The following is a 16,980-nucleotide window of genomic DNA, read 5'->3' on the forward strand; positions in this document are numbered from 1 at the left end:
TTGGGAGGGTATAGAGTTATAAATGTTCTTAAATAGAAGCATGAGAATAAAGAAAGCTGCTAGATCAATCAAAATGTAAAGTACTGTGGGAGAAGGCAGCAATAGAGAATGGAAGGCCAATTAGTGGCTATGGAAATAATCTGGGTATGTTTTATAATCTAGGGATGGACTACTGTGGTAGCTGTGAGAATAAAAGCTCACACAGGGGAAACAACATTAAAAAAGAACAAATGTCAACTGGCATTTCTGATTCATTGACTGTAAATGGAGCAAAGTAGAAGTAAGCAGAGTGTAATATGAAACCAAGGTTGAAGAAAAAATAAGAAAGGTGACTCGGTCAGTCTTGATTTTGGACCCACTGATTTCAATTGGGTCAAGTAACCAAGTGGAAAGTTGGGAGAGCGGTTAAAGTTGGAAACAAAAACTTCCTAAAATCTTAGACTTCTCCATTATTCAATCAGAACTCCCAAATCTGTTCAAGTGTCCCAGAATTATAACTGTAATCTTGCCCATAGGTTTCTATAGCATTATTTGAAAGTAGCCAAATGTTTACTCAAAACCAATGAGAAATGATCCTAAAATACATTTTCCTTGCACAAACAGTTATTTGCATTCAAGTAAAAGTAGCAAGTAATGTGAGTAGTCATCTTGCAACAAGTAAGTTGGGGCGAGGGAACCTGCACAGAAAGTTTTATCTATACTGTCTTCTCCCACTCAAGATAAAGCCAGTCCCCAACTGTCAAGATGAATTTTCTGCATCATTTCACATACTTAACTTTTCTCAGAAACGGTCACCAAAAAAACATACCCCCGTGATGCTTATCTTCCAAGTTTTACCTGAAGCAAATTTTTACAACTAATTTTGAAATTCCTAAAATCAAATGGAAATATTATGACCATAAATGGACCCTAATCTCACTAATTCAAGTATTTTGTAAGGGTCAGCTTTAGGACATAATTACACAAATAACTACTGGCCTTAAGTTATTATTCCTAACAGTTAACCAAAATTTATATTATCTACATATTTCCCTCTTATGGAGTTTCTATAACATTACCTTGCTTTTCAGGAAGGATTCTTATTTTGAGTTTAAGAAATTACATGTTGATTTATCTGACACATGTTGGTGGGGTTTTAAGGTATGTTCCTCATTTGTTTTAAGATTTGCTTATCTTTCATTCCATTTATTTGCTTCCATTTATTTGCTTATCTTCCCAAATATTTATTCTAATAAAGGGATGGAATAAATTGTGTAATACAAACCAGAAATGACCTTTTGTATCTACCTAAGCAGAGTGGCTGATTAGCTTTGAGCAAAGGCACACTCACTTTACAGTATCTGGCCCAAACTCCTCTGAGCCACGCTGTTTTGGGTATCCAATTATGTAGAGTGAAGGTTCCACCTTACCAAAATAATTCACTAACAGAGTAGCTAAGATATATCTTAATATAAAATAATGTATCAGCAAGGATTCCAAACACAATCTATTCTTTTAAACATTATTTAATCTGATTAAATGTATTTCAAGGTTTGCTACTCTTCAGATCACAGAGAAGTATTTAACTCATAAGCTGTGTCACTCTATAGAGCCACTAAGACATCAGAGATCTGTGACTTTCACATTACAAAGCTATTGAATCATGACAACTATTATTTTCCCATGATAAACTTCTGATGTGTTTTTAATGTGCTTAATATATAAGGACAACTCCCCACAAGATTTATAAAGGCAACAAAATCTACTCAACAGGTATTATTCATGTGAACATTTTATAAATCCTGAAAGGGTTTTCCAAAGTGCTACCTAAACAGTAGGTCAATCTCCATTTAAAATTGAAATGCAAAGTCTAATCTTGAATAACTACATGCCTTTCAGGGGAACACTGGAAGCAGACTTTGGAGGCATCCTCAGAAACAATAAGGTAAATATGCCAACTAGAACTAATTGATTAAATTCACAGTTAACATTGCTTTCAAAATGTATAATCTCTGGGAACTAATTATTACTCATTCTTTTCTTAAATTTACTTTTCTTCAGCCTGGCCAACATTGCTCTAAAATGTCAACTAAGCATATAGAAGTAGGAATGAGGGAGAAAAAAACATACGTGCAATACTTTGGGTTATCTGCCCTGAAGTATTACTTCTTCTTTATTGGAAAGAACACATATGATCATTTCTTTTGAGAAGCAAAGAAATAAGGATGTCAAGTATCCCTTTAAATTATCTTTTAGATAAATATATGGCTGTGGGCAATATTGATGAGGCTTTCCTTAAGACAGAGCACCAATATGGAGCTATGAAACACGAGAAAGCACTCAAGACCAGCCAAAGCATTTCCTACCTCCTTCCCAAGTATTACAGAGCTCAATTTCATTTCATACTGCAAGTTAATGGTGGGCAGGAAACAAACATATTTAAAGCACACCTCCATGAAAAGAAAGGTTTACAATGAACTATCACCACATGTAAAAAGAGTTCCGTATAACAAAGCTATTTCCATGTCCCCAAGGGGTGACCCAGAAAAAAAGAGTGCTTTGACCTGGTTATAACAAACTCTCTCTCTCTTGGTAACCTATCCTGGTCTTTAACAAATTATTACTCTCAAAGGTTTTCCTTCTAGCAAATCTAAATCCTCACTTTTAGAGAAGTTCAAGTTCATTTCCTTTTTTTTGAGGAGCCATTTTACTGAAGCTGAGTCAAGAAGAAAAAATTAATAACGGTATTCAAAAGAAATAACAATATGAAAGTAGGTTTATTGTAAGAGTTTTGAAAAATAGCTCTGGTATGAAAGGCTTAAAAATAGCAAGTTATATTTGGATACTCTTCTTACCTGAACAGTAGGTCAATCTCCATTTAAAATTGAAACAAAGTAGTCTCAGTATTTGGAGCCTCTGGTAAAAGAGGCAATACTCAGTACTTAAATCTGAGGTACTAAAGTGTCATGAAAAGCTGTCCTTCTAGAACAGCTAAATTCAGTAATATGCTGCCTGAAAAACTCGCAGAGCAAACTGATATTGTATAAATTCCAAACTATTTATCTGAATCATGAATCAGGTCCAACTCTCACAGTATTTACTTTGTCTAAACTTCATTGTGACTTCACCTATGACCTACAGGAGTACCCTGTGCCACAGTAGGCCACAGGTGCTTCCATTAAGAGCTTAAAAGTAGGACTCGAAGCTCAAAAGAAATCCGCAGTTCCAAGGACCTTTCAAAGACAATGAAAAAGGCATGAATATGTTGATTATTTGTCTTCTGACATCTCTCAAATCTTTCTTCATGCAATTCTATGCTAACTTTTAACCTGGTTTCCCATTTCTTTCGGTTTCTGGCCTACCCCACCCTGTAGCTTCTTGAGAAAATATTTTTATGATTCCTGACCCCTCCCTACCTCTTTAGAGAGCAGGCTTCTAGTCAACTTCACTAATATGTTCTTAATAGTACACAGTCTGTGGAGTGGCAAAAATGTAGAGCGACATTGAAAGTATATACCCTATACTCTTTAGGGTACAATGTTGTGTGAATTATTCTTATCTCAAGCAAACTGGCATCCTATATAGTAGAGACTAGTAAAGATGTGCAAAAACACCTGAAAGAATCATTATCTTCAGTAGAGTGTAGTGGCTTTAGGAATGTAGATTTCTTCTAACACACAACACATTCATGTGCATTAGTTTCAATTCTTTCATAGAAATTATGTGAACCAAGGTTAAAAAGATACACCTATGGGTAGAACTTATCATCAAACGAAGCCACTTCTACATTCTTTTGCAAGAAGTACAAACATGTTTAAAAAATAAATACATTAGACAGATGCTCATTATGCACCCAGCAAAAGCAGAACCCAATATTCAAGCCATTTTTGAAAATTAATCCAAATTATTTGCAAAGGTACACTCATCAGGTTCTTAATATTTAAGAAAAAAATAAGCTCATCAATCTTTTTAAAAGTAGTAAAGCCTTTGAGCTGATTAGTACTATAAATAAGTCACTCTTATAAACAAATACTCCAGTACATAAACAGTTCAAGTCTTTCCACACAAAGTATCACACATAGCCTATAAGAAACACTTAATTTTGTTGGTAGAAATCCCTCTGAAAATAAATAGGGATGTCTTGCAAATGTCACTGGCTTCATCTTATAATGCTGTGTTTTAAAAACAAAGGCTTGCTTCTCAAATCAAATTTTCATAACCTTAGTACTAACAAAGCCTCAAAATCATTTTGTGAGGTCTGATGGTGTGCCACTGTAAGGCATGGGAGGGGATTCAATAAGTGACTACGAGATAGCTTTTATCAACACATCCTAGTCAATGCTGAGCCTGATGTGCTATTGGAGAGAGCAATTGAGTGTTTTCCCCACAGGCTGTAACTGATTATTGACTCCTCCCATTAGCATGTGGGGTGCATATTGAAGGTTCAAACACAAGGCTGAGGGACTCCTGTCCCTAGGCCAGTGCTGAAAGACAGCCTATCACTTCGTGTAACTGCAGTCCATGTGTGACAAACCTGACCTACATTTCTCTTTCTTTCTCATAACAGCTTGTCACTGTTTTAAGAAGCTATTTTCTAAAAAGCATAAAAGAAATGACTTTTAAAATTGCTTAGGTAATGTGCATTCCTAAAATATCATTTATACCAATCATAAGGAATAGTTTATCCTGAAGATAATCATGAAACCCAGCCTAAAATGAGCTCAAAGACAGCAGAGTGCTTTATGATGTCATCTTATATATAGTATCTTCATTTGGATTGTCATTTATACTGTATAGTCTTAAAAGTACTATAATTAAAATGTTAATCCATACATATTTATTTTAACAAAAATTTTTAAACATATAAAGCATATTAATTAGTAATGTGTAATTAAACATTTTTCAAATGTTATAAAAAGTAGCTTTCAAGGCTTCACAAGAAGCCACATCCTAGTAGTTTTGTTAACTTCTCAATGGATACACAATGGTCACTGCTAAGAATAGGGCATAATTAAAAACAGTGATGGAGGGGAGGAATAAAGGCAACAATAACACTTGGTGCAAATGCTGGAAAATGTTCCCCAGGAATGGCTGCAGAGTGTGCTTCTAAGAGTTGCCAATGTGCTGTGGCTCCTCAACACAAGTACCTACCACACCGCTGCAGGTCATACTCTCTTTTTGTCTCTTCATTTCCTAGAATTTTCCATGCTTGATCAATTTCGATGAACTTCTGTACACATTCCTCCACTGTTCCTGCTGGTACATCTGTACTTTGTTTATCTGGATGATACTGCCAATCAAAAAGAAGGGTGCGGGGGGTGAGCAGAGAGAGCTGAGTGGGGTTAGATTTAAAAAAAGTGTAAATCTGAGCTTTAGTTAAGAAGGTAATGAGAAGATGAAAACTAAATGCCAAGGCAATGAGGCAACAGTGTTGGGCACAGGAGACAACTGCCAGGTTAATTAGACCACTGGACTAGCTATAAATCCACCAGTGACATGATCTGTCACAACGTGCAAAGACAGCATTTTCTGGATAATTTGTTCATGGAATCCTTGGTCTCATAGACAATTTACCTAGAGAGGATGACTAACACAAATAGAAATAGGTACATGCAGAAAAGCAGGACATGAAACAGGAAGAGCACAAATTAGGCAGAGTATGAAGCTTTCCTTATACAATGTGCTTGTCTATAGATAGCATTATAAAATGGACCAGTAGGTCTGCCTTATGAAATTATACAATCGTAATTTTAAATAAAAATATATCTAATTATAAACATGTCAACTTTCATCTTCTTCCCCAGCCCTGAAGATTATAAAGTTATAAATCCCCAAGCATACATTTTTATTAAAAACTGGTTATTCTAGGCCAGATTTGTAAGAAATAACTTTAAAGAATTCAAACATTTGGATGTAAATTAATTCATTAAAGAATCTTATGTGAATTTTCTAAAAAGTCTAAACATTTTTGTTTTCAATATGCAGTAATTTATTTATACTACTGGGTCAAAACCAGAAGTTTTATGCCAGTTCATAAATTCTTAAATGCTCATGTACATGTAGCTCACTAAATAGTTATCCAGTAAGGATCACTTCTATTATCAATTCTCCTATCTCCTTCCTTCCTTTTCTTCTATGTTCTCTGTGATTCTCCCTTCTCTTTTTATCTAACAGTTCTGAAAGGATCAATATGTCATTTGCTTTTCAGCAATCTCTCAACAAATGTGAAAAGATTATCTAAATTTAGAGACATTTCAGTGAAACAATCTGGGGGTAACAATAGCACATATTCAGATATGTAAATTTTCCTACTCTCAAGTAAATAAGGAACTCCCAGCCTGTATGATGCTTACCAGGTTCTTCTGTGTAACCAAATATCAGAATATCATTTGCTGTGCTAGAGAGGATCCTTAGCAGTGTGGAGAAGCTCATCATGAAAATGAATCTATCATTAAAAGATAGTATTTATGGCCGGGTGCAGTGGCTCACACCTGTAATCCCAGCACTTAGGGAGGCTAAGGCGGGCAGATCACGAGGTCAGGAGATCGAGACCATCCTGGCTAACACGGTGAAACCCTGTCTCTACTAAAAAGTACAAAAATATTGGCCAGGTGTGGTGGTGGGCGCCTGTAATCCCAGCTACTCAGGAGGCTGAGGCAGGAGAATGGTGTGAACCCGGGAGGCAGAGCTTGCAGTGAGCCGAGATTGCACCACTGCACTCCAGCCTGGGTGACAGAGCAAGACTCCGTCTCAAAAAAAAAAAAAAAAAGATAGTATTTATCCAATAATTACTTTGACAGTTTTATATTTTAATTTCAAAAAGTAAACTTAGGAATGCCCTTTTAATGTAGAATAGTTTTTTTTTCTTAATTTCTTACTCTTTTTTCCAAGTTTTTACAATAAAACAGGCAAATAACCATATGCACATTTCATGACTCATCAGTGTGGTTGGTTCATACATTCCTCAATTAATGGTACAATCATTTAAATTATTTCACTGACTGCCTTACAGACATTAGCAGGAGCATAAAAAAAATTCCAAGTATCATGTCATTTATTATCTAAATTGCGAAGGCTAAAGTCACTCAGAAAATTGTGTCAAATACCATGAAGCGAAATGACTTCAATTCTCAATCTAGAATTTGTAAAGTATGTAAGTTTTAATTAAATCACAGACTATTTTAAAAATAGATTCATTTTCATGATGAACTTCTTCACACTGCTGAAGATCCTCTCTAGAACAGCAAACACTATTCTGGTATTTGGTTACACAGAGGAACCTGGTAAACATCATACAGGCTGGGAGAAAGATTCTAAGGCAAACAATGAGGATTAGGCTTCCATTTTCCCTTTGGCAAACTACCTCCCTTCCTATTAAATCTATCAGTTATCAACATTTAGATATTTAAACTAATATAAGTACTGGAGAAAAGGAAACTAAGGCTTTACTGTTTCATCTTCTTTGCCCATGATTTATCAAATGATGCTCATAAAAGTTATTTCTATACTGAGGTTTTGGCAATCTCTAAAGTTGGGATATTAAAGCAATATCCCTAAGCCAAAGTGGAGTTGGCTGCATTAAAGTTCTCTAGCTGACCCATTCCTCTAACACTACACTAAGAATTGTCTAACAAGCTTAGTATAACTAAATGTTATTATATGTAACATATTCAAATATGCCAGGATACATTTATGATACATTTACCTGGGAAAACTCTTAATTCAGTATGTCACAAGCATTAAGGCCCTGGAGAACTTGTTCTAAATTTGTATCTATAAAGTAGGAGTAAAGATCAAAAGGTAGGTAATTTCTCATGGGCCAATATAGGAAGTCTGCTTGGTACAATGAATAGAAGAGGTTAGGCCTGCTCATGCACCAATCTGACCCAGAAAGCCCTATAAAACCAGGAATTATTTCCTGGCTGCCCTAAACTAAAAAATATTACTAAATTTTATTATGAGTCACAAATCAGTTCTATGATAGTCAAAGTACAATTCAATCTCTTTCCCTAATTTGGTATTTTCCTGATTATTAATTGAAATAAGGCACTTGCCATCTGAGGCTTTAAGTTTATTCAGATTCCATGACATTTATTTAATGGGTACATTCCAATAAAAAATGACACTTATAGCAAGAAAATAAGTAATCATTTGGGATGCTTAAAGCCTTGGTCCAATGTGTTTTGACAGCAACTTTCAGAGCAAAGTGAAGGTCTAAGAAAAGGAGTAACTGTCTGTGGTAGGCTGATAATGGCCCCCAAATATATAAAGTCCCAATATCTGGTACCTGTAAATGTTACTTTATTTGGAAAAAGGGAGTTCACAGATATGATTACGTTGTAGTTCATGAAATGGGAAGATTTTGCTGGATTATCTGGTTGGGCCCTAAATGTATTCGAAGTGTTCTTAGAAGAAAGAGGCAGAGAAAGAGCTGACACACAGAAGAGAAGGTGATGTGAAGACAGTGGAGAGAGAGAGATCTGAAATGCGCCGTTGAAGACTGGAGTAAAGTGGCCACAAGCCAAGGAATGCCTGCGCCTTCAGAAGCTGGAAAAGACAAGCAATGGATTCTCCACCAGATCCTCCGGAGGGAGTGCAGTGCTGCCAACACTTTGAACTCAGCCCAGTTATAATTATTTTGGACTTCTCCAGAACTATAAAAGAATAAATATTTGAAACCACCCAAGTTTCTGACAGTTTGTTTTTACTGCTATGAGAAATTAAAACCCAGTCCAAATATATTTATGATTTAAAATTGGAATGCAAGACACTAGAATGTTTTAAGAAGAAGTTTCAATTACAAGGGCTACTCATAAAATGGTGTCATTACACACATTCTTAAAAATATGGTATTTTTCTCTATTGCCAATGGGAGAACAAGCCCCTAATCCTAGGTTTAAAGACTTTCTGATCTCAAAGTCTACGTTAATTTTGTTCCTACTATTTCTAAATCTGAGCTATCCTGTGGGAGGTAGACTCATTATGATCCTAAAAGACCACAGTCATTTTCCTTCTGTTGCCAAGTCTTATTTTATTTCTTGCCCTTAATTTATTTTAATCCCCACTAGCCAAAAACCTTCCTACTCTTGAAAGCCCAAAGCTAGTCCCACTTCATTCATTCACCTATCAAATAAAAGACAGATGTAATCTAAAGCATTAATTCATATATCAGTTTAGGGAAAATGGACAAACTGATATATTAATACAATCCCTATCAAAATTTCAGCAGTAATCAAGACTGTAGTACTAGCATAAAGATAGCCTAGAAACAGACCATACATATATGGTCAACTGACTTTCAACAAAGCTTTCAACAAAGCTGCCACAGCAATTCAATGAGGAAAGGTAAGTATATAACAAATTGTTTCGAAACAACTGGATATCCCTGTGGGGGAAAAAATAACCTCAATCCCTCTAATTCCATAAGCCAAAATTAATTCAGAATGAATCATACACATAAAAGTAATCCATAAAGGCAACAAGAGAATATCTTTGCCTCTTAGGGTAGGCACAGAGTGCTTTGACAGAAAATAAAAAGCATAAACTGTGTAATACAAAATTGATAAACTGAACTTCATCGAATTTTAAAACCTTCTGCTCATCAAAGATACCACTAAGAAAATGAATAAACAAGCCACAGACTGAGAGAAAATACTGGCTGCATATATTTCTAACAAAGGACTTGTATCAGAATACATGAATAAAACCTATAAATCAATGATAAAAAGACAAAACTAATTAAAAACCAGATGAATAAAATTGAACAGATACTTTTTCAAAGAAAACTGATGAACAATGTGCACATGAACTTTTTTATTAGTTATTAGGAAATAACAAACTTTTTTATTAGTTATTAGGAAAATGCAAATTAAAATCACAATGAGATATTACTACATACCTGAAAGAATGGCTAAAATAAAAATGACTGGCTCGGTGTGGTGGTGGCTCATGCCTGTAATCCCAGCACTTTGGGAGGCCAAGGTGGGCAGATCACCTGAGGTCAGGAGTTTGAGACTAGCCTGACTAACATGGTGAAACCCAGTCTTTACTAAAAATACAATAATTAGCCAGGTGTGGTGGCACACACCAGTAGTCCCAGCTACCCAGGAGGCGAGGCACAAGAATTGCTTGAACTGGGGAGGTAGAGGTTGCAGTGAGCAGAGATGATGCCATTGCACTCCAGCCTGAGTGACACAGCAAGCCTCTGTTTCAAAAAAAAAAAAAAAAAAGAAAAAAAAAAAAATACTGGTAACACCAAGTGTTGATAAGATATGAAATAACCAGAATTCTCATATACTGCTGACAGGAAACAATTTGGCAATTGCTTATAAAGTTACACATACATCTACTCCATGATCAATAAAAATGAAAATCACACATCCACGAAAAGATTCATAGAAGAATAGATTAACAGTCTTATTCATAACAGTCTTATTAAAACACTGGAACCATAAATGTCTATCAACTGCAGAATAGGTAAATACATTTTATTTAAATCCATAGAAGAGAAATATTCCTCAACAATTAAAAAAGAACAAATTATGACACACTCAGTAACATAAATGAATATCTAAAATATATGTTAAGTAAAAGAAGCAAGAACAAAAAGTACATACTGTATGATTACATGAACATGAAATCCCAATTTAGGTACATTTAATCTGTGGCGATAGAAACCAAAAAGTTGGTTTCCAGGTGAGAACAGGTAGTGGAAATTAAGAAAGAGGGGCATGAGGGAACTTGCTGGAGGCACAGAAATGCGCTATATATCTTATTTGGGGTGGTGTTTACATGATATCAAACTCACCAAACTTAACACTTAAGATCTGTGCATTTTTCATTTTATGTTGACAAAATCAACAGAAAAACATCTTCAGACATGTCTAAATTTTAAAAAAGGAATTTAGCAAATCTTTCTAAGCCATAAAGGAAAAATAAGGAATTTCTTCCATTAATAGAAAAACAAGTACAACAAAAAAACAGAAAATTAATGGAAAAACTAACATGAATTAGTGAAAAGCTTGAATTACACACTAGTTTATGGAAATTGTTTTACTACTTTCAAGCATATTTGCCAACTCTAATAACTTCAAAACATATTAAAAGGCTAAGCATTGTTGAGTAGAAAGCCAAAATGCATCCAAAACTAAAATACCATAAATGTCACAATATTAAAGATACTGAGACTGATAGTATCTGTGTGATTCTTTATTATACAAAGACATCTATTTCCAAAATTTCAGTAAGTGCTATTTTATTACTCTGAAATGAATTCACACCTATATAACTCTATGATCTAAGCAATTTCCTCAAATTTTTGGGAAAATTTTCAATGACATAAACTTAAATTCTTCTTTAAATTACCATATCATTCATTGAGAATAAGAAAAACTAACACAAAAATAGATTAAGAAACTTTCTTGATACAAAAATAGAGGATCATTCATGGTACTACAAAAGACATACAGGAAATGATATAATATTTCATCAGGATTGGTATGTGTTATCTGTTTTCTAAATGACTATTTCATGGATAAGTAACACTTCAGTTATGAAATCTTAATTCTCATCAGCTGAGATTTTATGGCAATGGGCTGTCCAATATGAAATATTTTATTTTGATTTTAAATTCTCTCTACATATTAAATCTAAGTGCTTTCTAAATTACTAATTCCAGAGTGACTGTCACAATGTGTCACCTCAGTGCTACTCAAAATGTGGTCCTCAGAACTGCAGCATCAGCATCATCTGAGAGCTTGTTACAAATATCAATTCTTGGGCCTCACCTCAAATCTTCAGAGGGAGGACTCCAGAATCTGTGTTTCACCAAGCTCTCCAAGCAACTGTTACGCGTGCTAAACTTTGAGAAGCACACTGTTTGCCTTGACTGCTTAAAACATGGAATTCATGGGCAAGTCAGAAGATAAGTGCTTCACAAAAATTTTCCTGTGACAGATGCGTCCTTCCAAGTATATACACCAAAAAGAGGGGGGAAAAATCCAATAACCTGTAACACCACAATGAAAATTGCAATGTGTTTCAAGTCAGAATTTTTTTTATATTTGATACCTTTCGTTCACTAATCATAAATGTCAACTTCTTCATTCCACTGTTTGTACTAATACCATCTTATGTCACAGATGAAGATGCTGATGAAATGTGAACAATATGCCAGTGGTATTTTAACCTGTTTACTTTTTTTTTAAAAAAGAAAGGGGCATAATTTGTATCAGGCTTCACCTACTTAACACTAATGATGATATCCACTGATAAATTTAGCACAGAAACAAGTTTTTCAACTAAGAAATGAAGCATGTAAAATTATGAAAATAGCATCATACAATGCAGTGTGAAAATTCTATCAACTTCTAAAAGGTTTTAGTGAAAAATTATATATATATATATTTTTTTTTGAGATGGGATCTCTCTCTGTCATCTGGGCTGGAGTGTAATGGAGTGATCCTGGCTCACTGCAACCTCTGCCTCCCTGCAACCTCTGCCTCCCTGCAACCTCTGCCTCCCAGGCTCAAGCGATCCTCCCGCCTCAGCCTCCCGAGTAGCTGGAACCACAGGCATACACCACCACACCTGGCTAATTTTTGTATTTTCTGTAGAGACGAGGTTTCCATATTGCCCAGGCTGGTCTCCAACTCCAAGACTCAAGTAATCCATCCACCTTGTGAATATTATATATTCATTAGCTCCAAATGATCTTTTCTATTGGCTATACAACATATAAAGTTGAAATGAAATGATATTTCTTTACAGTAAACACATAAGAGTTTTATGGTAAACTGCCTACATACATTAATCCTTAACTACACACTTGTGATTGTACTGTTTTGATATATAAAATATAAACTATACATAAGAAGTAACAATAAACCATGAAAAGGACTCTGGGCAAATCTGATTACACAGAAATCCCCAAATAGGCTAATATTACTTGATTTATGAATGTGGCACTTGAGGACATAGCACTTTGGTTTTCCCTATGTATTAGTAGATGAGTTTTAGTACCATCAACAGGATGCTAACTCTCTATCTCTAGCTTCAAACTTTCTTGAATTCTAGAACCAAATTTTGAAATACTTTCTAGAAGCTACCTTGTCAGCACAAGTTTAATATGTTTGATATCCAATATATTATCCAGACTCTAAAATTTGTTTCTCCTCCTGTTGAATTCCTTGCTCTGTTAAAAAATAACTCCATGCTCAATAAATGCTAAATGAATGGATGAGAGGGGAAAATTTTTTCTAATAATCCAGACTATCAATATCAGGGTAACCCCTCTTTCCCTCCTCCCATGAACTGCCAAATCTATAGATTCTACCTACATGATTTCCTTTCTATTCCCAATACCAAACCTAGTACAGACCAACATTAGCTCCTAACTAGTCTCCAGCAATCATCTTCTAACAGCTTTCCAATCCATCTTACCTGCTTCAAAGTCACTCATCTTAACATAACTCTGACCATGTCATTCCCCAGCTCATAAATTTTAAAGGGCCAACTAATGCATAGTGAATTACAGTGAAATTCTTTATCCTTAAAAGTAAAGTCCTACAATATAAGAACCACAACCTACCATTCAAGCTTTATCTATTACAAGTATTAAACACTGAATATATAAACGCTGTATTTTAACTATATCCATATCTGTGCAAAGATCAGCACAGTGCCTCTTCGCACAAGTATCCTTCATAAATATTTGTATATTTAAGTTGTGTGTTTAATATTTTCCCCAAAAGTACAAAATCTGAAACTTACTGATTTTAGTCAGCACCATATAGGAGGAGAGCGAAATTTTAGGTTTAGTCTGAGGTACTGCACACTTAAGTGCCTCTTCTCTCACACTATTTCCTAGTGAACAAGTATTTACTATGTCATTCTATTACGCTGAAACTATGAACAAATGATATGAAAATGCTTCAGCCCAATGATCTTCCTCCAAATACTTTTCAAATTGAGGAATGAGATATAGCATAAACAAACACTAAGAGGAATGCATTCAAAAGAATACATTTGGAAAAAAAAAGGATTTGTAGCTGCTATGATTTGAACGTGTGCCCAATCCAAAACTCATGTTAAATTTGATTGTCATTGTGACAGTATTAGGAGGTAGTACCTTTCAGTGGTGATTGGGCCATGACTGCTCTGCCCTCATGAATAGAGCAATGTTATATTTCTGGAGTGGATTCCTTATAAAAGGCTAATTTTGGCCCCCCTTTTGCCTATGTAGCAGGCGCTTGAATTTGCTAGTCATGGGATGGGACAGCAGGAAACAGAAAACTCTTGCCAGATGCTGACCATTTAATATAGGACTTCCCAGCTTCCAAAACTGTGAGCCAATAAATTTTTCTTCATTATAAATTACCACTCTGGGTGCAGTGGGTCACATCTGTAAGTAATCCCAGCACTTTGGGATGCTGAGGCGGGAGGACTGCATGAAGCCAGGAGTTTGAGACCAGCCTGGGCAACACAGAACTCATCTCTACAACAAATTTTCGTGGTAGCATGCAGTCTCAGTTACTCTGGAGGCTGAAGTAGGAGGACTCCTTGAGCCCAGAAGATTGAGGCTATGTTGAGCCATGATTGTACCACTATACTCCAGCCTGGGTGATGCAAAAAAATTGTCTCAAATAAATAAAAAGATTAGCTAGTATGTCGTATTCTGATATAGCAGCATGAAATGGACTAAGACAGTAGCTATGAAACTTAAATATGGGCAAGGCTGAATCCTTAAAAAAAAAAAAAAGAAAAAAAAATTCCTGGCTGGGTGTGGTGACTCATGCCTGTAATCCCAGCACTTTGGGAGGCCAAGGCAGGCGGATCACCTGAGGTCAGGAGTTCGAGACTAGCCTGGCCTACATGGAGAAACCCCGCCTCTACTAAAAATACAAAAATTAGCTGGGTGTGGTGGCATGTGCCTGTAATCTCAGCTACTCGGGAGGCTGAGGCAGGAGAATCGCGGGAATCTGGGAAGCGGAGGTTGCAGTGAGCTGAGATCACACCACTGCACTGCCTGGGCAACAGAGCGGAGACTCTGTCTCAAAAAAAAAACAAAAAAAAGAATTCCTAATGCCGCTTTCTCTACCTTCCTTCTACTCTTCCGGAAAGAAAACTGTTTTAATGTTTCACATACCAATTCTGTACTACCAAAAAGGGAATAAGTGTCATAACAAGAGATCAGAATCTCAGCAAAAAGAGACTTGGTTGGTGTTTGTGTTTTCTTTTGTTTTTTGCCAATGATTCTGGGGAAGGTCCCACTCAAGTACTGTCTTGCAAAGCCCCAATATGACCACTGTTGAATTTCCATGACATTACAGTAGATACATATTCCAAACAGATTACCACTGAGGAATTTCAAAGAGCAGCATACACATAAACACTGAATAAAAGCTTATTATGGGTCATTTTTATTTAGAGTTTGCATGCATTTATGAGTCTAATAATCACTATTGCTTGAGGCACTCATTACCTCTAAAGATAATAATAACTCATTTCTTCAGACATCTGTTGTGAAATAAAATTGTAAACGTCAATTTGAGAGAATTATATAAGTAATAAGGCATTAATAAATCTGACCACAATATCTGATAACTGAGACAGCACAGGCATTCCTCTCTGGGGTCTGCTGCTTTCCACCCCCAGCTTGGAAATAAAGGAAAATCTTAAGTTCCCTCAAGGAAAATTCAAGGCACTCAGCTAGCCCTGAGAAGTAAATGAGCAACTTGGTAAGCAAAAGGTCATAACAGCTTAAAATAATAGCCAAGGAAGTTAAAGTCACAAAATGTTTGGTTCCTTATGTCAGAGGTGTGTGAATCACAGCAACTCCATCTTGAATAGGAGCTGCGCAAAATGGGACTAAGACCTACTGGGCTGCATTCCCAGATGGTTAAGGCATTCTAAAGTCACAGGATGAGATAGGAGGTCGATACAAGATACAGGTCATAAAGGCCTCACTGATGAAACAGGTTGCAGTAAGGAAGACAGCTAAAACCCACCAAAACCAAGATGGCCACGAGAGTGACCTCTGGTGATCCTCACTGCTACACTCCCACCAGAGCCATGACAGTTTACAAATGCCATGACAACATCAGGAAGTTATCCTATAAGGTCTAATAAGGGGAGACAGGAATAATCCACTCCTTGTTTAACATATAATCAAGAAATAACCATAAAAATGGGCAACCAACAGCCCTTGGGGCTGCTCTGTCTATGGAGTAGCCATTCTTTTAATCCTCTACTTTCTTAATAAACTTGCTTTCACTTTATGGACTCACCCTGAAGTCTTTCTTGCATGAGATCCAAGAACCCTCTCTTGGGGTCTGAATTGAGACCCCTTTCCTGTAACACCCAGGGAAACTAAAGAAAACGTCTTAACATACGGCCCTGAGTTGTTTTTCAGAAACCTGGACCACCACCAAATAAGTCTGCTAGTACACAGACTTCAGATAAGAAGAAACTGGAGACTGAACTCTGACCATATTTCTTTGTTCTAAATTTCTTCCTGAGTGGCCTGGAGGAAGTCATGCCCATGGGACACACCTAATATTCTTTTCTGCTGACCCCAAGTATTTACAGAAAGCTCTGCTTCCTTAACCAACTGCAAATCAAAAAATGTTTGAATCCACCTATGATTCTGTAAGACCCTGCTTCAAGATGTCCTGCCTTTCTAGGCCAAACCAATGTATATACTTCATGTGTTGATGTATGTCTTTGCATGTAATGTAACCTCTGTTTCCCTACCTTTAAAAACCCTTATATATAAGCCATAGAGGAGGTTGGGTCTTTAGCATGAGCTGCCCAATTCTCCTCGCTTGGCACCCTGAAATAAGTGTCTCACTTTCTCTCGCTGCAATCTTGATGTAACTGTTTGGCTTTGGTGAACCTGATGGGCAGACCCAAGTTCAGTTCAGTTCAGTTCACAACTAGAAGAGCATTCCCCAACATTTGTCTTCATGAAGAAGAATGATACACACACACACACACACACAC

The 16,980-nt window shown here is 36.1% G+C and overlaps 1 protein-coding gene across 2 annotated transcripts in view; it reads right to left on the bottom strand.

Moving 5' to 3' along the window:
- Positions 1 to 16,980, bottom strand: part of DNAJC24 (DnaJ heat shock protein family (Hsp40) member C24) — a 59,278-nt gene that overhangs the window by 12,837 nt on the left and 29,461 nt on the right. For both annotated transcript variants that reach the window (XM_009246503.3, XM_054524557.1), the window contains exon 2: positions 5,131 to 5,269. In XM_009246503.3, the coding sequence (XP_009244778.1) occupies positions 5,131 to 5,269 (139 nt within the window). The remainder of the gene's footprint in view (positions 1 to 5,130; positions 5,270 to 16,980) is intronic.

This window comes from Pongo abelii, chromosome 9 (assembly GCF_028885655.2).
Source record: "Pongo abelii isolate AG06213 chromosome 9, NHGRI_mPonAbe1-v2.0_pri, whole genome shotgun sequence".
Lineage (NCBI taxonomy): Eukaryota > Metazoa > Chordata > Mammalia > Primates > Hominidae > Pongo > Pongo abelii.